The sequence below is a fragment of the Pocillopora damicornis genome, chromosome 10 (genome assembly GCF_964200805.1).
Source record: "Pocillopora damicornis chromosome 10, jaPocDami1.2, whole genome shotgun sequence".
NCBI lineage: Eukaryota > Metazoa > Cnidaria > Anthozoa > Scleractinia > Pocilloporidae > Pocillopora > Pocillopora damicornis.
Genome location: NC_142679.1, coordinates 15,214,925 through 15,238,159, shown reverse-complemented (window position 1 = coordinate 15,238,159; position 23,235 = coordinate 15,214,925). Strand labels below are relative to the sequence as shown.

General features: G+C 38.4%; 4 protein-coding genes and 2 pseudogenes across 12 annotated transcripts in view; 4 read left to right on the top strand and 2 right to left on the bottom strand.

The window, feature by feature from the left end:
• The window catches only part of LOC149039089 (small ribosomal subunit protein uS7m-like), a 60,278-nt gene that overhangs the window by 14,146 nt on the left and 22,897 nt on the right, over window positions 1-23,235 (bottom strand). The gene's annotated exons all lie outside the window — the stretch shown is intronic.
• On the top strand, window positions 593-2,576 carry LOC149039097 (uncharacterized; annotated as a pseudogene).
• On the bottom strand, window positions 5,823-8,411 carry LOC149039096 (uncharacterized). 8 transcript variants are annotated; one of them, XM_089184497.1, is made up of 7 exons: window positions 8,147-8,305; window positions 7,714-7,900; window positions 7,476-7,594; window positions 7,273-7,381; window positions 7,071-7,183; window positions 6,830-6,985; window positions 5,823-6,330 (listed from the first exon to the last, which is right to left on the bottom strand). In XM_089184497.1, exons 3-6 carry the CDS (start codon window positions 7,550-7,552, stop codon window positions 6,841-6,843), a joined length of 444 nt encoding a protein of 147 aa, XP_089040623.1. In that variant the 5' UTR covers window positions 7,553-7,594; window positions 7,714-7,900; window positions 8,147-8,305; the 3' UTR covers window positions 5,823-6,330; window positions 6,830-6,840. The 8 variants fall into 8 exon arrangements, with proteins under 8 accessions (XP_089040623.1, XP_089040622.1, XP_089040617.1 ...); XM_089184496.1 differs by lacking the exon at window positions 8,147-8,305 and adding an exon at window positions 7,984-8,113; XM_089184491.1 differs by lacking the exon at window positions 7,714-7,900 and having other exon boundaries at window positions 8,123-8,330.
• Window positions 8,437-13,429, top strand: LOC149039095 (uncharacterized). Of its 2 annotated transcripts, none has more exons than XM_089184479.1 (10): window positions 8,437-8,730; window positions 9,147-9,804; window positions 9,996-10,286; window positions 10,385-10,554; window positions 10,999-11,344; window positions 11,511-11,715; window positions 11,899-12,327; window positions 12,430-12,596; window positions 12,749-12,864; window positions 13,101-13,429. In XM_089184479.1, exons 4-9 carry the CDS (start codon window positions 10,539-10,541, stop codon window positions 12,783-12,785), a joined length of 1,200 nt encoding a protein of 399 aa, XP_089040605.1. In that variant the 5' UTR covers window positions 8,437-8,730; window positions 9,147-9,804; window positions 9,996-10,286; window positions 10,385-10,538; the 3' UTR covers window positions 12,786-12,864; window positions 13,101-13,429. The 2 variants fall into 2 exon arrangements, with proteins under 2 accessions (XP_089040605.1, XP_089040606.1); XM_089184480.1 differs by having other exon boundaries at window positions 10,385-10,727.
• Window positions 15,795-17,998, top strand: LOC149039094 (uncharacterized; annotated as a pseudogene).
• LOC149039093 (uncharacterized) lies at window positions 18,566-20,055 on the top strand. The gene has a single exon (XM_089184488.1). It carries the CDS (start codon window positions 18,653-18,655, stop codon window positions 19,616-19,618), a length of 966 nt encoding a protein of 321 aa, XP_089040614.1. The 5' UTR covers window positions 18,566-18,652; the 3' UTR covers window positions 19,619-20,055.

Genomic DNA, 23,235 nt, shown 5'->3' with positions numbered 1-23,235 from the left:
CTTGATATGCAATTCTAGGAATCTTAATGGTTTCGCGACAGATCTTCTAGCTATGCTTGGGTATAAATTTATTGCGTGTGGGTGTCTTTTCTAATACAGTTCCTTTAAGCTTGTTCTTACATTTATTTCAGCCTGTTATCACAAAAGGAAAGTTTCATTTGTATTTTTACAGTATAACAACGAAGTTATGTTTTTCTCTACTTCTAAGATATTGGATGTTGTTTCCTAGAAATTTGGATGACACGAACACATTTGAAAATATCACCTGTTAGGTAAAACACTAACCACCAGCAACGGTTGTGATTTATCCAGCAATCGTATCCCATGATGACGCCGCACAAAACAAAGAGCTTAGTCAAGGAAATTCTATTTTCAGAAACCTCCCTGTTCATTGTCACCCTCCCATTTCTAGAATTCCTTTTTTCTTTCTATTCCTTTTTTTTCCCTTGTTATTCAATGAGCTAAGGAGAAAGCTAGACGTAATTAGATGAATCAAGTTTTTTGGTACACCTACACCAAATATGGAACTGTGACGTCAGTGATTGAGTCTCCCTGTTTGGTGCTCGTATTTCTGCTCTCTCGGTAACATCGCCACCGCCATTGTTAGTTTAAACGAAGTTATTGAAATTCAGCCGGGAAGAATGGAGGGAAGAAGAGAAATAGTGGCAAATTCTGCTTTACATTTGAACATTGTAGGAAGAGGGCTGACTCACGATCCCGAAATTTTGAGGCAAATTGACTCGCTCAAGAAAGAAATCGAAAAAAAAGGTTGAAGCAATACTGAAGCTAAACAAAGATTTGCGAGATCTAAGAGAGCAAAACGATAATCTACAGATTACTGTGAAGTCGAAGGATAAAGAAATAAAAACTCTGAGGGAGAAGATTCAGAAACTGGAAAGTGAGAAGAAGACATTAGAAACGAATTTAAAAGCTGTTCAAGTCGAACTGGATGCCGTGAAAAACGAGGTCGCCGAGATGAAGGATAAAAATACAACACTGAAGACGGATGTTGCCAAATTGTCGACAAGAGTGGATGAAGTCACCAAAGATCTCGACGAAAGTATGAGAGAAAAGTCGAATCTTGAAGAGAAAAATTCAACACTGGAGTTAACTGTCGAGAAATTGTCAAAAAAGGTGGATGGCATGACTGAAGATCTTGAAGAAAGCATAAGCGAAAATAGGTCTCTAAAGAAGGAAGTCGATGATCTACGAGAGAGTCTGGAAATGGTTCCCGAGCGAATGGCTTTACCATTCATCCCCTCGGCTGATCCACGTGATTAGTGCGTCTTTGGTCCTGGGTGAGTTATGGTGGCAAATTCAAGGAATGATGTACCAACATGTGTTTCCAAACTCTTATGACTCTAAGAAGAGTTACAAGATGAAACACATTGAGCAAGATATCGATGATCTTGAAGACGAGCAGCAAAGAAAAGAAGCGAAGAAGATATGGAGTGAGTTAAAAGAAAAGGTCAAATGTAAAAGGCAACACATAAGAGCTATGAAGTCTATCCAAGATGGCCGAAATGTGACGGCCCATCCCGTGATTGATGAAGTCCTCGTGAATAACTCGGTGAGAATCATGAATGAGGCAGGAAAGCTGGAAGACTGGCACTCGTTACCAATTGTCAATGAACTGATAGCAATGTGGAAGCAACTGGCACAATCGAAGTAAACCTAAGGAACTTAAATCAAAAGCAAGCAATTTTGAGCATAACCTTACCACATAATTACGTTGCTATTATTATAATATTAGAGATATTCAGCTTATACGGGTTTGGCTTATATGAGAACAAAACATCAGGGTAATTCTCACACAGCTGATAATACAGGAGACCCTTTCTAAGGTTTCGCGTATGCACTTGTGTTTATCTTTGATGGAACTGTAATCTCCTGGAGAGTAAGTAGTTTCTTGTCGGTTAATTATCTACAATAGGCGGTTTGAAAAATTGCCAATTTATATCCACAAAACCGTTAGAAACTGATTTTTTAGCGAGACTTAATGCAAGTTTTCTAGTTACATTTCTATTCATGGGGAAATTAGCTCCTAAATGATAAAAAAATAATCTGATAATCAAAGGAAAGAAAGCCGTAGCATTTACATAAATGTTGTGCTATAAGTATGAGTAAAAGTTTTGCTCGAATGACCAGCTCCTTTCCAATGTTTCCACCAGTTAAACCTTTTCTAGAGTTAATCTTTTAAATATATGCGCCTCACTGCTGCTTTACTGATAACAAATTCGAAGCCCATTTTCTACAGATTTGGGGTTGCTTTGAAATGCCATTGTAGAGGCATAATTTTATGAGATCCGGCTGATAAACAACGAAATTCTATGAAATCGATAGGATCATCACAAGGATATCTGGTTCTCAGAAATTTGCCATGAACTTCCGTTTGTCATTATCTAATAAAATATTCGAAGTAATACTTACATGTAAAACTATTTTTGGTCAATGGAGACAGAGAAAGAAAATTATATGTTACAGCAAACTGAAGCCTGCTTGGCTTGATAATCTTCGGTTAAAGTAAAATAAAAAAAGCATTTTTAAGTCAAAATAAAAGGTAGGCGCTTTGATACGAGTCATCAGAAATGTGGAATCTAAAGAAAATGATACGAGGTTTGTCATTCCTTTATTATTTGCAGTAACCCCGATACATTCCTATTTAAAAGAAATAAAAATGCTGTTTTGTATACTTTTGCTATGAATGTTCTCAAGTAAATGGAAGCGTTCAAAGCAGTGGAATCGTTAGCGCATTTTCTTTGCATTTTTCCGACAACCAAGCGGCGCTCTGTCCAGTCTTGTTTATAATTACTAAACATCCAGTATGAAAACCCTATACATTCTTCCTTAGAAACAACCCGCTGCTAAAAGTTAAAATTTGAGACCTCATTCAACTCCTCACCTATTCGTTGAAATCCTCCATTTTAAATGCTGCGGAAAAAAACCCAATGAATACACGTGCATGTCTATACCTTACAAGAGTGTGACCTATGTTGTTTGCTTTCGGATCCTGTTTCCGTAAACGGAAATGGACACAACGCTCTCCGCGAAATCGACTTCATTTTAAATTGTGCAATAATCAATTTACAAGTCCGACTGACCCCGTGTTGACGTGATTCTAGGGGAAGACACGGAAAGACTTCTTGTAACAACATAACAGGGAGTAAAAATCAACAAGTACAACACGCAACTGGGTCAACATATGTGTTCTTCTTTAAAGTTTTTTTTCAATCGTTTACGAACCGACCAGTCTCCGTGTTAAGTCGCCTAAAGTCTTTGTCTTTGACATATAAATACGAAATCATTCGACGAAGTCACGAAGTTTCTTCTCGCTCAGAATATAATCCCCCCATGCTGGAGCTAAAATAAGCACAATAACTGTGAATATATTTACATTTTTTCTCAGAAATATACCTCTTACGTAAACAGAAGGTCGTTGAGTAGTTTTCCTGGAAAGCTGTTGAAGTGATCATGCGCGACTTCAGCTACTCGTATTGAACTGTGGGAGATTTAGTAACGTCACTTGTACCCACATTTTCTTTTCCATTCCCAATCTGCTTACGCAGCTTTTTAAAAAAAAGCAGCCCGCTGCAATAAGTTAAAACTTGGGGTGGGTTGACAAATATAATTCTAAAATGAAGCAAAAGAATTGCTAAATGATGTTTACTGAGAAAAACCAACGCGAGTGCATATAGGAATAATTTTTTCCTATTGAAATCAAATAATTTATCTCTTTTTATCGAGAGATATATCTGGGAACAATTTCTCGAGTACGATGGGTAAGAGGGGTTCTCTTCGACACCAACAACCGAAATATCTATTTCCAAATTCTTGATCGTTGGGTGAAAACAAAAGTTCCAAGCAATTGCATTATGAAAATGCTCCCTGGGAGATTGACTGATGCGACCAAGTTTCATTTTCGTTTAACGCCATCAACGAATATTTTGAGCTTGAAAAACCCCACCTGTTACTCCCATGTTAATTCTAAATATAAAAATTTAAAAATAACCCCCTGTGGAGCAATTTCTCGGAATTCTACGGAGGAAGGTTCACTGCTCATGCGCAGACCTTACATGATATGATATAAGCTTGACCGACTGACTGATATAAGCTCGATTGACACCAGTACTTCAAAATAATATCTAGGAGACTGATCTGTCTCAGTAAAACATTACTTTATGTAAAAGAAATGGCGTGATGGGAAGAAATTACGTCTTCTTGAAGTGAGCGTACAGACTTCGATAGTTATACAAGTCATGTAGGTGATGTTCCAAGCTAAAGTAGACTGAATTGATTTCGTAGTTTGTATTAGGTGAGAATTTGTCGTTTCATAGTTACGACTACGATGATGGAGTTAAGTATAAGGATGACTTGTATCAATACTGTTCTTATTTTTTTTCTCTATACTAATCGGAATTAAAATCACAAAAGTATGTCGACACACGGACGCTTTCGCTTCGTAATTCGATGTTATTGTTTGCAATTAATGTTTCGTTGCAACACACTTCAACTTTAGCCAATTCCTGTGTCGATTTCTCAGATATTTAGACTTTGTATGCTAATTTGGGTTAGTTCTTAAGGGAAGTGAAGTGTTGGATTGGTTAGCACATCTGTGGGCCAACTTGAAACTGTATTTCACTAATTCAACTTAATGGTTCTAAGTTCGATTGGTAACTATACAGTCAGTTGTGATGTAGTACTGAAACAAAGGCTAACTAAATCTCTTTAGGTTACAGTTTTCCCTTTTTCAAAATTAGTTTGATTAGGTTGCAATTGATATAAATTTGTAGGGTAAACTTATCACGAGAAATTTACAGAAATAGTCTCGAGCAAACTTGATGTAGGGTAACCCTTATATACTCTCGTATGTTTATATTCTCTTCGCGAGGGATTCTCTGGCAATAAGAAACTATTAGATGGAGATGTATTGAAACGAAATTGGATTCACTTTTCTCTCAATTTGTTATGGTGTCTAAAAATTATTATTACTGAGACTCTGTTTTGCAATGGTCGATAAAGAAAGCCAATCGTTAGATTCTATGGATCTATATGCATGGTTTTGCTATAGATCTCTTATGCGCTTAAAGTGTATTGATTTGGTCGGTTTTTTAATGCCTCTTCCATTACATTTTCTTTATGTGTATTGTAGTCTATAATCGAAAAATAATACATTCATTCGTCGATGGCACAAACAACATAGTCATGGTTTTCTCTGTTCCCGAATAAAGGCATTCAAAGCACCCGTTTCTCAGAAATTTGACGTTTCCAATGTATTTTCCACAATTTCCTGTTATTTAAATAGTGACATGCACGATTTGTTCTGATTGGTCCGGCAGTGACACCCCAAAATAACGCAGGCGCTAAAGAATGCGCTCAGCCAAGCAATTCTAACTTTAGAGAGCATTCAGTCTTCGAACGGAATATTTTACTTCAAGGTCTTTAAATCGCAGTACGATGTACAAATCGATCACATCCACTCAAAGAACAAAACGGATATAGTATTGAAAAATAACACGAACACCATCAGTCAATCAGTTTCTTAGAAATCGATTATGAACTTCCGTTTCCGCATGGTTGAATATCTCACAAGAAATAACTGCGGATAAGTCGATCCAACGCTTACATTTAATATATTTTTGGTTAATGATGCCAAGTAAGAAAAAATACTTACTGTGGCGACCTAAGGTTATAATAAAGGTAAAAAAGAAAACATTTCCATCCTTGGATATGAGCAGTTTTAACGCAAACAAATCAGCAAACAAATCAGTTACTACATCACGGGCGACGAGCGGGGATAGAAAAAACGACCCAAATACGAGTGGTCAGCGGTAAAACAACTTTAATACTTCATATATAGACAGATCATTTGTAGTATCAGGAAACAATCGTGTTGTAAAGCCGAAGTGTAAACAGTCTACTTCGCTAAATAAAATGTTAAGCAATTCAAAAGTGTTGATTGTACATATATCTTTTACTGCTTTAATAAACAATGAAGGCATCGGTGGCATCCGAAAGGTACCAAGAAGTACGTTTTGTACGTTTTGTAGTTGCAGAAAACAATCGTGTTGTAAAGCCGAAATGTTACCAAGTTACACTTCGCTACTTAAAAAAATAAAACAATTTTCCTCAAGCTTTAACTGGAACAATACTTTTAATGCTCTATTAACCAACGGAAGCATCGGAGAAGGCATTGGTGACACCGGGAAAGGCATCAAGAAGAATGATATTAACGTTATGTAACTTGTTGTGTGACGAAAAAAAGGTATCTTGACTTGTTCAAAGCATTAATCACAGTTGGCTTCCTTTTCACTTGAATTTTGTATCCACAACCTAAGATGAGAAATTTAAAATTTCTATCAGCTGAAGTTCTTTTACTGCACATTATATCTATTCAATTGCCCCCAATTCACGTGGAAAAAAGGCAAGTAGGAAAACACTGAGCTTCGAGAAACAGCCATGTTAAGGCTAATGTATTTACCATTCCTTAAATATTTATAATCAAGACCGCTCGTTTAGGAGACGTTTTCTCAAAAGATCCACACGTGCAAATAATTCTGTTTTCCGTTTGAAATGTTTTTCTTCCTATTCAATTGAACAACTGACTTAGCGTTTAAGCCGAGAAAAAAATCACAAAGTTTGAATTCTGGGATGTTGTCCACTGTTGGCTCCATCAAGTTACGATTCTGCACCATTGACGCTCGTGAAAATCTATCTACTACCAAGGACTGTATTTCTTATCTTACAAATTAAGGTCTGTACATGACATTAAGTTCATCATCTGGTTCATTGTTATAGTCAGCTTTAAAATTTAAACTCTACTTGTACTGACAAGAAGCCACCCTAAGGGCAGGTGAAATGTTGCGTAAGCGTCTCCGCGAAAGGCACATCCAGACAACTTGCATGGAAAAACTGGCCACAGCTATCGCACCCAAGCCAATCCTCTCCATCGTCGTCTTTGCAAATCTTACAGACCGCGGTATTTCTCCTATAATTGAACAAAAGATATGGGACGTCAAAGAGAGTGTTGCGACGTTTAAGAAACAATGGTATTTGACACCATCAAAACTTACCAATCAAGGTCATCATAACACGAGCCAAATATGACAGACGTTATTCTTTCCCTTTCCATGTCCACATCGTAACTTCCATTGATATTCAACCCCTCACACAAACACCGAGCAAACTTAAAACAAACAAAGAGAAATTTAATACATTCGAAACCAGGAAGCAGTCCTATTAAAGTGAGCTTTAGCAAGTGATTATGCTACTCACAAGACATACAATCACACACCAGTTATAGCTATCGGTCTGTGTGTAATGTAGTGGTTCAACACATAGCCATGACTTGCAATTCCATCCCGTTTTGAGATCAGCAACGGCACTGCAGAGTCAAACAAAATACAGCAATTACATAAGTATGTTTTGTCTGCATGCATCAAAATAAAAAGGAAAACATTGAGTTGAAAATATTTCACCTGATGTCATCGATCAGTTCTATCAGTTTGCTCTTAGGAACTGAGTTGCTCAAAATGGTGTGTACACGCCCATTCATGGGATCGAAATAATATCTGGTTTTCTGCTTTCGACCCAGAACCTTAAAAAAACATAAGCAAGAGAGCGCTTAAAGATTTATTTATAATGCAAATTCCAGTTAAAAGGTTCTTGATTAAAGTGCGTTTATATTCAAAAAGATTATTATCGTAAGGTCCTAACCAGAAGTGTCCAGTGATTTCCCAGACTTGTTCATGGGTATAAATATTTTAGAAATCTGGGTAAAGTTCTCTCCTGACCAAAGCAAGCGAGTGCTGGAATGTCGCTTTACCATTTCAGCCATAGTTTTGTCTGCCACAAAAATATCTCGGTGGATTAAGGTCAGGCGCCACAGAACTGCTTCGATAACCTTTGAAAAAATGAAAAAGGAGAGCATTTCATGGAGGAAAGTTGTATGGAGAAGACACTCTATGTTAATAAAAAAAAAAGCACCTTGTCCACAAGCCAACCAGGCTGAAATCCCGCTATTGCACTGTTTAAGTTTATATTTCTTTTCGCAACCTCTGGATGGATCAACCGGAAATCATGATACTTTTTTTTCGTCACGCACGTCACGCAGCTAGCTACAAACCATATATATAATTATTCTTGGTGCCTTTCCGAATGCCACTGACTCCCTCTCCGAAGCCTCCATTGTTTATTAAAGCAGTAAAAGATATGAGTTCAATCAACACTTTTGAAAAATTTCTTAAACTGTGAAGTAAACTGTTAACATTTCGGCTTTACAACACGATTGTCTCTGGAACAACAAATTATATGTCTCTATATGAAGTATAAAAGCTGTTTCACCGCTGACCGCTCATATTTGGGTCGTTTTTTCTATCCTCGCTCGTCGCCCGTGATGAAGTAACTCCCGAGAAAAGTGGGGTACCCATGATGCTTTGCGGGCGCAATTACCTAGGAATGAGGTTGCAAACGCTCACCGCCAACTTCGGTCGCTTTAGATCTGAATTGACGAATTCCCAAACGGAAGTTGTAAAATTTCGCTTTGCGTCCGTTTAGAGACTATGGAGATACAATTGGAGCAATTAGCATTGTTTCAAAGTGACGAAATGCTCTTTTCGTCGGTAAAGAGCGAGGGCCGCGTTTGCATATCAAAAGAGCGTGAAGTGTTCATCCGTAAGCTTATACTAACCACGCGATCGCGAGCAATCCTGTCCACGTTGGAGCTCTATCAAGGTGAGTGAATGTTTTTGATTTTAAATTTTTTCGACCATAAATGTTAACTACGAACATAAACGAAATTGCTTTCCTCGAAGAGAGATCGCTAAATGTGATCGCATCATCGGATTGTGTCATTTTAACCTAATGTAAATAAACATTCGGACTGCCGATGGTTTGTAGTTTTGCTTTTGGTTTTCCGTACATTATTCTGTTAGTTTAGTTCTGATAATTTGAAGACCTCGCATTTTCGAAATTAGCTTTCCCTTAACTTATACTCCAAATACGACATTGCTTTTACGTTTACTGGACATAAATCTTAAGAAGTAAAGTTGCTGAAAAGCTGTTAAGTTTCTTTATTCTCCCTAGTTGTGTTTCCATCAAAGATATTTTGAAGCTTTTTGGTAATTTTTTTTTCCCACATTTATTTCCAGAAATACTTCTACGCAATGAACACCACAGATTTTGGTTGGCCCATGTCTTCTCCAGTTAAAACAGTTGGCTCAGAAATATTTCTGGATGCTCGTAAGGGACTTAGCCCTTTTGGCTATTTTATTTTTATTTTTTGGCTATGAGAAACAGTGCAAAAAAGGAGCATATAAACAAATAGAAGAAATGCTTAAACAATACGGGCTGACAGACAATGATATTTATCTGGACAGAAACTCCAGGAGTTTTATTTCAGCTGAAGCCCTTATTTTGATTGTAATTGCTGGGAACAAACTTAGAGACCCTGGCCAAAGTGCAGAACAATTTTCATGGGCTAGTCTATGTTTGTTCTTTGCCCGAACTGTGGTAAATTCCACTTTTTCAAGAGAAATTGCTGCTGGAAGTGGAGCTGGATCTGTGACTACAAGCAAAACACAAAATGTGATGCTGGCAACAGAAACCTTTTGCACACAAGGCAGTTGCACTAATGTACCACAGCTTAAAGTGTTCACTGGCTGCATTAAGCCCCCAGAGTCAACATCAACTCTGGCTGGACGTTTAGCAAATGGACAAACATCCTGATCTACTAAACTGGAGGAGAGGATAAAAAAGCAGAGCAAAATATTGAGTGACTTGGCACTGGAAGTTCATTATGGTTCTAAGGTTTGTAGGGAATTTTATCAATGTAGTCATCAAAGTATGTTTGAATGTTCTACCGATGTGCCTGACTTTGAAAAATAACATTTGATGTTTCTCTGAAATTGTTGTTAGTAAGTCAAGAACAAATTAAAGTTTAGTAAATAAACAGGACCAGATTGTTGATGGAATACAATTTTGGCATATTCTTATTACAGATTGACCTCCTGCATGGCATTTCATTATCAGTGGGCCGGAGATTTAGACAGCAGTGCAGTATTGACTCAGCCTAGCAAGGACAACTGGAAAAACAAGATATTATCTTGTTGACTAAGCTAATTCGTACAAAGACTGGGGACAGTCTTTACAATCAGATTGGAGAAGAGCAGGCAACAGTGCAAATCCCACCATCAGCAATCTTGAAACTTCAAGATCAATGCAATTCTGGACAGACAATTGATGAGATCAGGAAGATATTGCCACCTGGATATCTTGCAACCAAAAGAAAGGTAATTTTCTTGCATTTATATGTATCTTTCCTGATATACTTCAAGTTAATAATAAAATAAAATCTGTTTATAACATTTGCAAACCTTTTTTACCTTAGGTTGCTGAGCTAAAGACCAAATACAAATTAGAATTTGAGGCTATAATGCAACCACAAAGAACAGTAACTGGTTATCGCATTGAGCCAGCCCGTTTGGTCGAATGTCTGCATTACCTTTACTATTGGCTTCCTAAAGAACAGTGGTGGCACCTTTATGGTGATGGCAGAAAGTATGGCAAGAAGGACACTGTTTTGATGGCTATTAGCAATGTAAACAATGAGCAGAAGTTAAATGGAATAAAATTCCAAAGCCCGAAAGAAATGTGACCTATTCGTATTTTTCATCACAAGGACAGCCGTCGAAACCTTGAGCTTAACATTGGAGATGGTCATGGTGGACCAGGTATATGCACACTTACATGTTAAACATTTATAATCCAATATTAACTTTTGATAAATTGACCAAATCACTGTTAAATGTTCCTAAAATTGAAATGAAATACTCATAAGCTGATCATTTGAACAATTCAAGAAAAATAACATGGTTCAACAAAATTGATTTCAGTCTTGTAACTTTTTGTGGTGCTTGAACTCTCTGAAATGGTACAAGAGGAATTGCAGGATAATAAGGATAATTAGTGTTATTATAGATCATTTGTCCATTAATATTGTAGGATACTTAAATGAATGGATTAAAGACAGTCAGAACCTGGGCCACCAGGTGTTCCTTGGTGCAGACTCTAAGTTCTTGGATGCTGTTGCTGATCCAGAGCTCAGCCCACTCTCCCAAGACAAGTGGAACCTATGGATGCAATGCTCAGCATCAGAAAAGGGAAAAGTAGATCCATCCACAGGACTAAGAACAGACCTCAACCTTTCATTTGACCGTCCTCTTCCCAAGTCGCTGCTTCCTGCTCTTACTGGTGATCATATCCTTATGTGTATTGACCATGGCTTCACCAGAGTTGCAGAAAATCTAATAATGAAGGTTTTCCGGACATGTCTTGATCTGGAGTCAAGGTTGGTGTATTAGTTAACATGTGCTGTTTGGGCAGTCTGCGTTCATGATTAAAACTTTAAAAAATTTTCGATCGACTGTAGATCATGTTCATTTGTATACGCTGTGTTGTCTCACATGTCCCTGCTTTTAAATATTGAAAACTATTATTGTCACCTTTTTCTATAGGTATGGTAGAGAGCGAAGGAATGCTGCATTGGCACATCTTACTGCTAACATAAATGCAAGAGATGTCAGAGGAGGTCATTTTGAACTTCCAATTGATCCAAAAGGTCACCTAGGTGACCTCAGCCTCAATAAGTCCCAAGCCTACACCATCCTAGCTCCCTCAGAGGACTTCAAAGACAAACATTACAATCACATCTTGGATAATGTAAGTTCTGGTGTTTACTTAAATCCTCAAACCCGACCAGTTAAGTTACGCAGTTATAACAAGTAACATAATTACTACAAAACACATGCTGTACATGTACATGTATACCCTTAGTGATTACTTAAAATAGTTTTCCAATTATATCTCTCAGTGATGAAGCTCCTCTATTATAATTATTCATAGGTTCTTCCAAGTTGTGAACTACAGCAGATGTTGTCCCTAAAGCTTGCTGAGGCCCTTGGAATGACATCACAAAAGATTAACGACATTAACTGTGTGAAGTTTATTTGGTGGCATTTCTATCAGATGTATAGGATACTGAGGAAAGATACAGTTCAACTAAAGCCAGGGCATCCAAGTAGTTCAACAAATGTTGAAGACTATGAATTTGGATTACACGACTCTGAAATTTCCAGATATGTTTACCATGCCAATATGTTCCATGCTTTGATGATCTTCCGTTATGGCTGCAAAGAAGTAACTCCCTACATGATGAAATTTGTGGATGTTGTCCCAAAACATCTCTGCAGCACCCCATTCAAGTCACTCATGCGTGTAGCAACTGAGGGTGGAGAACGGACTCATTACATGCATATTTGTTTTTATTATCAGGTATGTAAAACCAACACTTACAAATGACTACTAGTATTGACAAGTGTAGGGTCTAGTTCCTTACTATCATATTCTTGACAAAATCTTTCTCTTTGCTTCCAGCATTCAACACGAGATGGTGGCCTTCACAAGCCTGACACAATTCTTATGCTGTTGTCTTGGTCATACCGAAACTTGAGGGAGAGAATAAATGACTGCCCTGAACAGATTAGGACTGACTTTGAGCATTATGCACAACAACATGTTGCAGCATATACAATTCAGAAGTGGTAAGTGTCTATAATATGATAAAAACGCCATCCAATTTTCTATATTTAATTACTTTCATAGTTAAAACCAATTTTCCCTAACTCAAAGTCAAACCACAATTACAAAATTACAGTATATATATATATATATATATATTTTTTTTTAATTACAGGTGGAAGATTGTCCATACCAGACCAAATCCTCCATAGGCTGTGTCTGGTGCAAGTGTGGTTAGGCAATTGCTGCCACTTAAGAGGATGGACTTTGTTTTAGTTGGAAGGATGCCTGGTAGGTGAACATTTCTAAAATGTCTAAACATTCAGAAATATTAAAATAGTTCTGATTAACAAGAAAAAATATATATACATAAAATAACAATTTCACAAATATCTCTAGACCCCCTACAATAATAATATTAATCACATGTCATATCTTTTTTTTTAAGTTTTTGCATAAACAAGAACAGCAAAATGTTCTACATATTTGATTTTATGTTAATTATGTATTTGTATGTGTGGTTTTAGGATCAACACAGAAGAAATTTAAAGAGAAAGTAGAAAAAAATGGTGGAAGAGTTATTTCAATGCCAAAAGAGAACCTACCGCATGAAAGATGTTATCTAGTGTGTTCAGAAGATGATGATCAAAAATGATCGCTCAAAGCTAAATAGTGATTTGGTTATGGCCTACCAAAGGGGATGGACAGTGGTGAGACCGAGTTTCATTGAGTGGGCAGTAAAAGAAAGGATTCCACCCAATGTCGAAGAGCATGCAGTAGACCTGACTCCTCTGGCAGCTTTGTCGACAGGCACATGTGGTGCAATGCAGCAGTCTGTAGAACGGTTACGATTTAGGTAATGCTTTATTTCATGATCAGAATCTAATTTCTTGTCGTAACATCATACATGGTTACAAACATTTGATAAATGATCAGAATAATGCTAAGATATAATCAAGCATACAGGTCATGATCACAGTCTGATGTCTAATGTCATATATATCTTGAGAACAGAGAAAAAATATCTGACATTTGATTGCACTGTTTCAGTAAAGAGATTTCTGGTTTTGCTGCCCTGAAGAGAACAATAAGAGAAGTGGAAAAGGGCCCAGTTGATGAGAGTGGTAACAAATCTCAGATTAGAGTTCACAAGAAGAAAAAAGACGCAATGGTTTCCCCCAAAAAGCCACCAAATGGTTGGACAGCATTTCTCAATGAGAAATTAAAAGAGGTTAGTTGAATTAACTTTTTATGTAAATTTCGACTGATAAGCTGAAATAATGTCTGATGCTTTTACTTTAATTGCTTCTAGAGAGTGCAAAATAATCAGAGTCCTAGACGAACAGAAAGGATGACGTTCCTCAAATCGATTCAAAGTATGGCAGAGGACTGGAGACAACTTTCTGACCTAGAGAAGAGAGACTATAAACAGAAAGCCATTGACCTCCATTTGTCAAGGAAAGAAGCGAGACATCAAATTCGCGAGGAAACAAAAGAGAATCGCCAGAGAGAACAGCTCAGGGAAAAGGCATATAAAACTTTCGCTAGTATGAGAATTAATGATAACCGAACTGTAAATAGGACAGCTTAAATCGTCACAAAAAGCAAAACGATGGTTGGAGATAATAAACATTTTTTTGTTGTTCAAAGGTTGTGTCAATAAGTTAAACAACATTGCGGACATTGATTGCAATTCCTCGTAATACGAACAAACTAATATGCTTCGTACAGTCAGTCACGGACTTTGGAGAAATGGAAATTATCAAGCGTGTTCTGTTTTGCTTTTTTGATTGGCGATGATGTTGGCATTTTAGGGAGAGGGTAAATGTTTTGTTCGGTTGGTCATGACTTTTATTGCATTTGGTGGCTTTTAAAAAAGCCGTTTGTGAGGCAAACTAAGATAATTTACCAATTGCTCATCAATCAGCAACAGTCAGCAGCAGTGTCTTAGCGGTAGCTGTGTTGGCGAAACGAACTGGTGGACTCTGCGAACTTAATCTTCACGAGGAGGGATCGCGACGGCAGGTCCAGGGCAAACTCTGCGAAGGTTGCGTAGAAGTAGCGGTCGTCTTGTTTAAGCGTAACGTCCCATTTTTCACCAAGCAGGGGATCGAGATCGTCGAGTCGATTATTCGATTTCTCCACCTTGAAATTGTTTTCAACCGCTAACCCAAGTAATTCAAGATCGTGGCGGAGATCAGCTGGGCCCATTTTGATGACGAAGGTGCGAGCTGCCTTTGAAGACATTCCTCTGTAGATCTCGCAGCGAAGCTTGGCTGCCAAGTCGTACCGCCGAACTTGAAGCTGATAGGCGCGGTTGGCCATGTGTAGCTGCAGGGACTGGGACAGCCGCAGGATGGCTCCTTGTCAGACTTCTAAGACCACTTTCTTTAACTGAGACGAAAGTTTAGTGTCCTGAAGTGTGTGTACCGCGGATGCCGGGCAGGTCAACCTGAAGTTTGCTAGCGGGCGAACGGCGACACCATCTGACAGCTGGCACTTCTGAGCGTTAATAAGAACCTCTAAGCCGGACTCGTCTTGGTAGAGCTCCAGGACAATGAAGACGACGTCTGCACCGTTCGGGGTGAGGCTCACGAGATCTCCGCAGCTAATTTTGATACCATCAAGGCGAACGATCGTCGCGAACTGCGGGGCTATGGCTGACTGGACACTGACAGGCGCCGATACGGGAAGTGGTGGTGATGTTGCTGGTGCTGCTTGGGGCAAGGCTGCTGGTCTTCTCCTCTTGACAGTATCAGGAGTGGGTTCTGGCGGTGGTAGTACATCGCGGAAAGAAGCAATGATTTCTTCGTTCCCGCACTCCACTGTAACGAGTTCTAGAAAAGGATCCACCACTCTGACCGCGGCCGGTTTTCTGATGCCCTCGATGCTGATGAAAACTTCGTCGCCTGGCAGCAACTTGTTGAAATTCACGCTGGGTCTCCAACGCTTTTTGGAGCGAACGTCAATCAGTGTACAGGGGCGAAGACAGTCGGCGCTGAGAACTGTGTCAAACTGTCGGCTCCAACCATCGAAGGTAACCTTGTACCTGTCGCCTTTTTGACTTAAGATGGTGCATATATACCATCGACCGTCATGAAGACCTTCGTATTTTTTTCCGATTTCATAAGCCATAGTTTACGTCGTCGTGTACACGCGATTAATGAGCGAGATAAATAAACGAACCAAGATTTCTACTTGTTTATCTGTTGCAGGCAAGTATGAAGCTCGTTGTAGTTAACAACGATGGTACAAAGTATCCTTCGCAGCTTCCAACCGACATTGCCTTATTCTTAACAAAATTGTACACGTCTGAGTCGTGAAATAGCTTCCGATACTCAAACTGCACAGTGTTGAGTCGTTTCTGAAGGTTGATCCACGTTTGTTCGTGTTGTTTGTTAAGTTTTGTTACTGCATACATTTTGATGCTCACTGTTAGAATGATAAGTATCGACTGAAAGTAAACTGAAATGAAAAGGGAATAGTCCTTAGGGAGTAGTGTTGGTGGAAATACAGATTCAACCAATCAATGGCGGTGCGGCATTCATTTGTATTCAAAATTTGACAAATTGTGGGAAAGGCGGCCCCTCTATCTTTTCATGTTTCTAAACAATTGATTTCGCAAACAAAGAACACAATAACCTGTTTCTAAACATCTTGTAACTAAGAATGTTTGTTAAAAAGAATGTTGTATTGTCCGGGCAAAGGAAAGGAATTGTTGTCCGCATTGGGAGTTAACTTGGAATGCCACGGAATTTGAAATTTTTAATTTCCTACTTTGTACTTCACACCTAGTATTTCTTACCTTTTTATCATTTTACCCGTTAGGAAATTAAAAATGCTAATAACTAAGAATGTTTGTTAAAAATACTAGGTGTGAAGTACAAAGTAGGAAATTAAAAATGCTAATAACTAAGAATGTTTGTTAAAAAGAATGTTGTATTGTCCGGGCAAAAGACAGGAATTGTTGTCCGCATTGGGAGTTAACTTGGAATGCCACGGAATTTGAAATTTTTAATTTCCTACTTTGTACTTCACACCTAGTATTTCTTACCTTTTTATCATTTTACCCGTTGAAGGCTGTAGCGCAAACAGCCGAAAGCTCGTATTTTTAAAAGTTTTAGCCAGAGATCGTTTTTAAATTTTACAAGATGTTTAGAAACAGGTTATTTTAACAGCACTATTGATGTCAACATTACAGGGAAAGTGTGATACAAATGATTGAAATTGTCATGTTAAGGCTATTGAAATAATCGTAAAAGAAACGTGCCGATTTCAATGATGGCAACAAATTCGTGTTTTGATTTGTTGTGCAGGGCGCGATTTTTCTGTGAGAGTAAATTGAAAGGGCCGCGAAGTTTTCTATTGTTACAGCGTTTTCGCATTTTCAATGTATGAGCTCTTTTAAGCTGACATGGCATTATTTTGAGCGATGTTATGTGTTAAAGTGAAAAAGTATGCGAAATAACACTTCTTGAAAATAGCGAAAAACTAGGCGGAAAAGGAAAGGTTGTTCAGATAGACGAAAGTAAATTTGGCAAAAGAAAGTACCACAGAGGACATCACGTTGAAGGGCAGTGGGTGCTTGGAGGTATAGAGGAGAAAAGCAGGAAATCTTTTCTGGTAGCAGTCGAGAAGCGAGACGAAGAAACACTGTTGCCCATTATTCAAGACTGGATTGAACCGGGAACAATTATAGTGTCGGACTGCTGGAAAGTACTCCAAACTCGAGGCGCATGGCTATGAACACCGAACAGTCAACCACTCTGTAGAATTCGTGAACAAAGACGGTGATCATACCAATAAAATTGAAGGACACTGGAGGCATGCCAAGTCGAATCTGCCTAAGTTTGGTGTTCGAAAGTACCTTTTCTCCACGTATTTGGCGGAATTCATTTGGCGATACATGCATCGTGATGAAGATTTGTTTAGGGTTTTTTTGAACGATGTAAAGAAAGTGTATGCCATCAATACAAGAGAACATTAATTCTTTTAAGTGTATTAGACAATATTCGAAAAAGTGTAGAACATTATCTCCTTAAAGCGTAATAGAAAATTTTTTTGCACCGGTTTCTGTTAAAAATTGTGGTTGAAGTTAAATTAGATGATGTAAATAAGGCCAAGAAGTTGTATAAATTTGTTGTTGTGAAATTTATGATGTTAATAAGGCAAAAAAGTTGTAATATATTATTTTTCAAAGCGTTTGAAAAATTGGTATTGCGTAAAACGAGAAATATGCAGGTGCTTGTTTCGGCTCATGGATAATACAACAAGGTATATACATGTTTAACTTGCTTCTTTCGGCATATAGATAAAATGTAAATTATGTTGACTACGGGACTGCGGTAGCACGGACCAACAAGGTGAACAAAGCAAAAAGCGGTATATTTCGCGCGGTTTATATATAGATAGTATGTAAATTATGTCGACTGCGGGACTGCGGTAGCAGGATTTGAAAGGGCGTGTCAGTTGCGGGGTATTCTGAAGTTTAGCCCGATAGTATGGGGCAGTACGGAAATTTTACTAAAAGGAATAATTCTGTGATGTTTTGCTTTCTTGGCGAAGTTGATGGTCGAACCTCGCAAATCTGCCGCATTTGAGTCTTAACACAAATTGAAAACCCGGCATTTGAAAGGTAATTTAATTTTACATCTGACCGATTTTTAAACAATATAACCTAATCAAGATAACGCCACTAATTACGTCTATTATTCTTCGATGAAAAGCGCTACGTTTCGGTTGTCTGCACAAGAAACAATACTTTCGAACACTGCGTACACGGGGGATTACATGATTGACAGTCGGATTGACAGGCCTGCGTGAAGTTCCGCATGCTCTCTTTCTCTTTTCTAGCTTATTTGCATTTTCCCGTGCGACGTTTTTCAATGGGCGCGATTCTGTAATGTGTTGCAAAACATTTGATTGGTCGGAGAAAATGCCGCGTCATAAATTATGACGAGCGACTACCTGCCCACCGTCACGTTGATGCCCATAACTCTGACTTGGTAAGAAAGGGACGAGCCGAGTTTTTCGTACCGTTTCGGCTACGAAGATCGCCGTTTACATCCTGCCCAGAATCATGATCATGGATGAACAACTCCGGCAGATTGCACCGAGCGAAGACTTTGATCCAATCAACGAAATGGTTGTTGTTCAGCACACTGAGGATATCGAGTCTCTCAAAAAGCAGATTGATGAGAAGAACAAAGAAATCGATGAGCTACGTAAATCAATGGACAGTCTGGTGGAGCAGAATCAAGAGTTAAGCGTGGCGCTTAAGTCTAGAAACGAGGAGATTAAAGCCCTCAAGACGAGAATCGGTCGACTCGAGACTGATAAAAAGGACTTGGAAGACGAGCTGAAGTCTGGTACAGTCAAGGTTAGCCGAATGGAAAAGGATATCAGAGAACTGAACGAGGCAAAGATCGCCCAAGAAGAGAAAAACATGGAACTACAAGAAAATTTTGACAAGGTCACGGGCAAGTTAGAGAGTAGAAACCAAGTATTGAAGAAAGAGATAAAGGAGATTCGAGAATCACAACACAAAGAGGCGCTGCCGCCATCAATAGTAACCCCAAGAGCAGGAGGACGTCAAATGCTTACTCCTCCATTACCAAGGCACCTTCAGAGAGCCGATTGGGAACTGCATGCCTCGCTCACTTTGGGAGAGCTGTGCCGACAGTTCCAGAACAAGTTGTATAAGATAATATTCCCGAATTCGTTTCAGTCAAACAGGAATTACAAGATGAAGAATATTTGGCGCGATTTGGATAGACTGCCTCAACTGGAAGAGGAAAAGCAGCGATCAAGTAGAAAGTGGGACGAAGTAAAGCAAAAGTTGAAATGGGATGAATGTTACGAAGATGCCATGAAAGCACTCCAGGAAAGCCGAAATGTGGATGCCTATCCAGCCCCTTTAACGGAGGAAGGTCTTGCAAGAGCCGCAGAACTCATGGATTCCAAAGGTAACCTGAAAGGTTGGCTGTCTTTGAAACGAGTGAATGAGTTGATAACTATGTGGAAAAACGTTCAGACAATGGAGTGAGTCATTTGCTTGTGCTTTATTGGTATCGCTGAAAAAGTTTTAAAATCAAATTTAGCTGCTTTATTACCAAGGAAGGATAATAGAAACTTGTGACTTCATTCTAAGTTACTATCCATGCGATTGAGCTACAGCTAAAGGGAACTATGTTTTACACGCTAAAATATGGAGACGAACATTTACAAAGTCACGATGTTTTATTTCTTTATTCTAAACTAGATTCTATTAGGGATAACTATTTGAACATTATATCAAATGTTTCACTTGGGAGTAAGAAAAACCGTTTCGATTCTCGATGTAAATCATCAACAGATTTGAAGTTTAAATTTAGCCTAATTGTGTGGTCGCAAACATCCTTTTTGCCTAAGGATTGAAATGTGAAAAAAGTTGAACCAAAATGCTCATAACAGAATAAAACTGTCGCCTTATCGAGGTTAAAATGCGAAACCAGTTTGCGTCGCGCGCTGACAGAATGGCTGATTGTAGTTATACCGTGGCTAGCATCAGAACCTCGGTCACAACTGATGCGCGGAGAAATAGGTGACGAATTTTAATGCGAACACCGAAAATTCCACAAAATATCACTGCTTTTACTCAGTGCTGAGCCTCGTCTGTAAATTAGGCGATTCCTCTTCTTCTAATGTTAATACTTAATACAGATTTAAATACTCATGCTAGACTTCTGTAAGCCGGTAGACAGACATAATTCTGTTCTAGGGGTATTTCAACTTTCACTTTCTTTCAAGTATTCTTCTATTTCAGGATTGAGAAAGAAAAAACAACGTCAGCTCAAAATCGCAAATTCCGCGAGGCCAATTAATCCACTATACACAGGAATTCATTGAAGTAAAAACAAACCTGACCTCGTATCAAGAAATGAGCCATTGTTGTGGGTTAAATTCGACTTCACAAGTTCAAACAAAAGCCTTTTGTTGTTTGTTGCGCTGAGGAAATTGTGCCGAGACTCGACGAAGATGAATTTCAAATCGTCGCAAAATTGTCGGCGTGTCAAATTAGCGGCACTTGGGGAGAGGGGTTGGAAAAGTTGCTCATAAGCGTGCTGTTCACACAGGGGTACCCAAGGGAGAAAATGCCTTTCACTATGCTTGGTCTCTCAGTATATTTTTTTTATCAGCGAACCAGTTGATTATAAATTTATTAACACAATAAGGATGCTTTGTTGTTAACAACATTCACGAACTATACTCGGCAAGAGGACGAGAGGAAAAAAAGCAACAATTCACTATTGTTATTAACCCCAAACAAGATACCTGAAAATGCTGAATTCTTTATACTGTACTTTGGATCAGTTGATAATAGCGCGCAGCACAACGCCGCAAAACGATGAAGCTTTTATCGATGGTTTCACTTGGTCAAGAGTTTTGCTTCTCTTATCAAAGAAGCGCTGACTTAAGCGCTAGTATTCATACTATCACGCTTTCACTCTCGTAACGTAAAGAAAAGAGAAGAAAATTTTGTGTTGGGGAAAATACCACTTAGGAATTAAAATACGCTCAACTTAAGTGATTGGATTTAAAATGATCTTTAAAGGTTAATGTTCTAATTTAGTCTTGCAGTGAAAACACTGGCGGCGCGCGCGGCTTTTAACAAAGAGGTGATAGTTTTAAAACTATCTAGTTTTAGTCGTAACGTAAAACAAAATAGAAGAAAGAATTGGCGTTTGGGAAAATACTTCTTAGGAATTAAGAATAACGCCGAGTTAAATCGCTGGACTAAAAAAATCAGTGATATTTGCGGGTTGTCGTTCTACTTTAGTCATCCAGTGAAAACTCTGGCGGCATGCGCGGCATTTAACAAAGAGGTGATAGTTTTAAACTGCTCTGCCTTCCTTTTTGTCGACAATGGAACATCGCATAATTAACGTTACTATTGTTGCCGTATGATAATTTGATGTTCTTTCAGTGCGTGGTCATAAAGACAGCTATTTTTCAGTGATCATCGTCGGTGGAAAATGTCGTTTGAGATCAAGAGAGTGAAAAGACAATAGACTTCTTATCTTGTCTCACAAATCTTGCCGTCTGGAAAATCAGATGCCATCTTCACGGTACATAAAATCTTCAGCGGCGTTCAGTCACTCATCTCTCAAAGGATTCAAGTTCATCTCGGTTTTTGTTTTTTGTTTGTTCTTTTTTCCAGAGGATGAAAAACTTCGTCAATGTCAGTGCGCAACAAACGCAAACCAAGACCCTGTTCTAAAGCCGCGGTTACACCTGCGATTTTTTTGCTTGCGATGGTGATGCGATTTTTTCAGTTTCACAGAATGAGTTTAATTCAAACAAGTTTCATTCGTGACCATTCACAAAAATTTCATTTGGTTTCATCACTCTTTGTCAGTCTCTCAGTTGCGACATGCTATGTCTTGACCAACCCTCCCTGAGTAGCAAGTGACCTTGAACAAAAATATTCATTACTTTTATCCATCTTATTTCCCTCGGATCGCGCGCAAAGAAGTCACATCGATAAAGAAAACCATACATAGTTCAGGACTATAAAAGAAAAGAGTTTTTCTTCATTGGTTCTGTGTAAATTCCAAAACGAAGCTTATTTATCTGTACAGCTTCGAAAATTATGCTTTTATCTAGTTAATTCCAAGAGTAAGTGGATTTCCGAGAAATTGAACTCTTGTTGAATTGCATAACGCAACAGGTCACTGTTTTGTTCATTTCCGTCATAACGCAAAAATATCAGGAATTACTATGGCAAGATACTTGATTATTTTATCAAGCGCTTCTCTGTCAGAGTTAAGAGGCATATTTTATTCAAAGGTGGAAAATATGGGAAACACTCATGGTAATTCGAGGTAAAAAATTAACCACACGACCGCAATTATCCTTCCCACATGTAAACCGAGTATGACTGCTGATTAGCATATAGATGAAAAATATTTGCTATTCCTTTGAACAATTGCAATTTCTGATACTCAGAAGGATGGTCAACCGCTTTGAAATGTGAAATGGCCAGAAACTACTCGTCACAGTTTTTTTCTCTGTTATTTATTTTCAATTCTAACCAAAAAGAACAATTATTTGTAGGACCTACGAAGTGTTTTGTGGAAGAATTGAAGGGTAACACATGATATTTCTCAGAAATTATAGAAAGGAAGTCATCCGCCCAATTCTCAGAAACATCAATTACTGGTCCACGCTTGCATCACGAGGTGACCTTAGTTGTTATTGGTTCACACCCCAACACGTCATTAAAACACTATGCTTCATCAAAAAAAAAAATAAACACATCAACCATATGTGCATAGCTCTGATGACCCAAGTAAGGGACGGCTCATTCTAAAACATAACATAAGATTGATCTGAGACCTTGGAGATTTGTTTCAATTGTATAACAGAGTCGAAATAATGCTAAGAATGCGAGCGCTGAAAACCAAACCGCGCCTTAGTCGTTTCTTAAAAGTATCTTTAGTTGTTTCTGGATAATTTTGGGCTAAGATATCATTTCCATATCGTGAATTTTCCAAAAAAATTCACTCCAATTCACAGACCTTCCGCGATGCGACTGGCCAAGTGAGAGACGACTAGAGAGGGGTCAGGGAAGTCATGTCCGAGGCCGGAAAAGTGATACATTTTTTACGATATTTTTTATTG

Excerpts from the sequence above, each read along its gene's own strand:
- LOC149039095 (XM_089184479.1), top strand. Across the intron at positions 11,345-11,510 it reads TGTCTTGATCTGGAGTCAAG|GTATGGTAGAGAGCGAAGGA; the intron begins GTTGGTGTATTA and ends CTTTTTCTATAG. Across the intron at positions 12,597-12,748 it reads GCATATACAATTCAGAAGTG|GTGGAAGATTGTCCATACCA; the intron begins GTAAGTGTCTAT and ends TTTTAATTACAG.
- LOC149039096 (XM_089184491.1), bottom strand. The coding sequence starts at position 8,185 with ATGGAGGCTTCGGAGAGGGAGTCAGTGGCATTCGGAAAGGCACCAAGA. Across the intron at positions 7,595-8,122 it reads CAAGAATAATTATATATATG|GTTCTGGGTCGAAAGCAGAA; the intron begins GTTTGTAGCTAG and ends TGTTTTTTTAAG. Across the intron at positions 7,184-7,272 it reads GGTGTGTGATTGTATGTCTT|TTTGCTCGGTGTTTGTGTGA; the intron begins GTGAGTAGCATA and ends GTTTGTTTTAAG.
- LOC149039093 (XM_089184488.1), top strand. The coding sequence starts at position 18,653 with ATGATCATGGATGAACAACTCCGGCAGATTGCACCGAGCGAAGACTTT.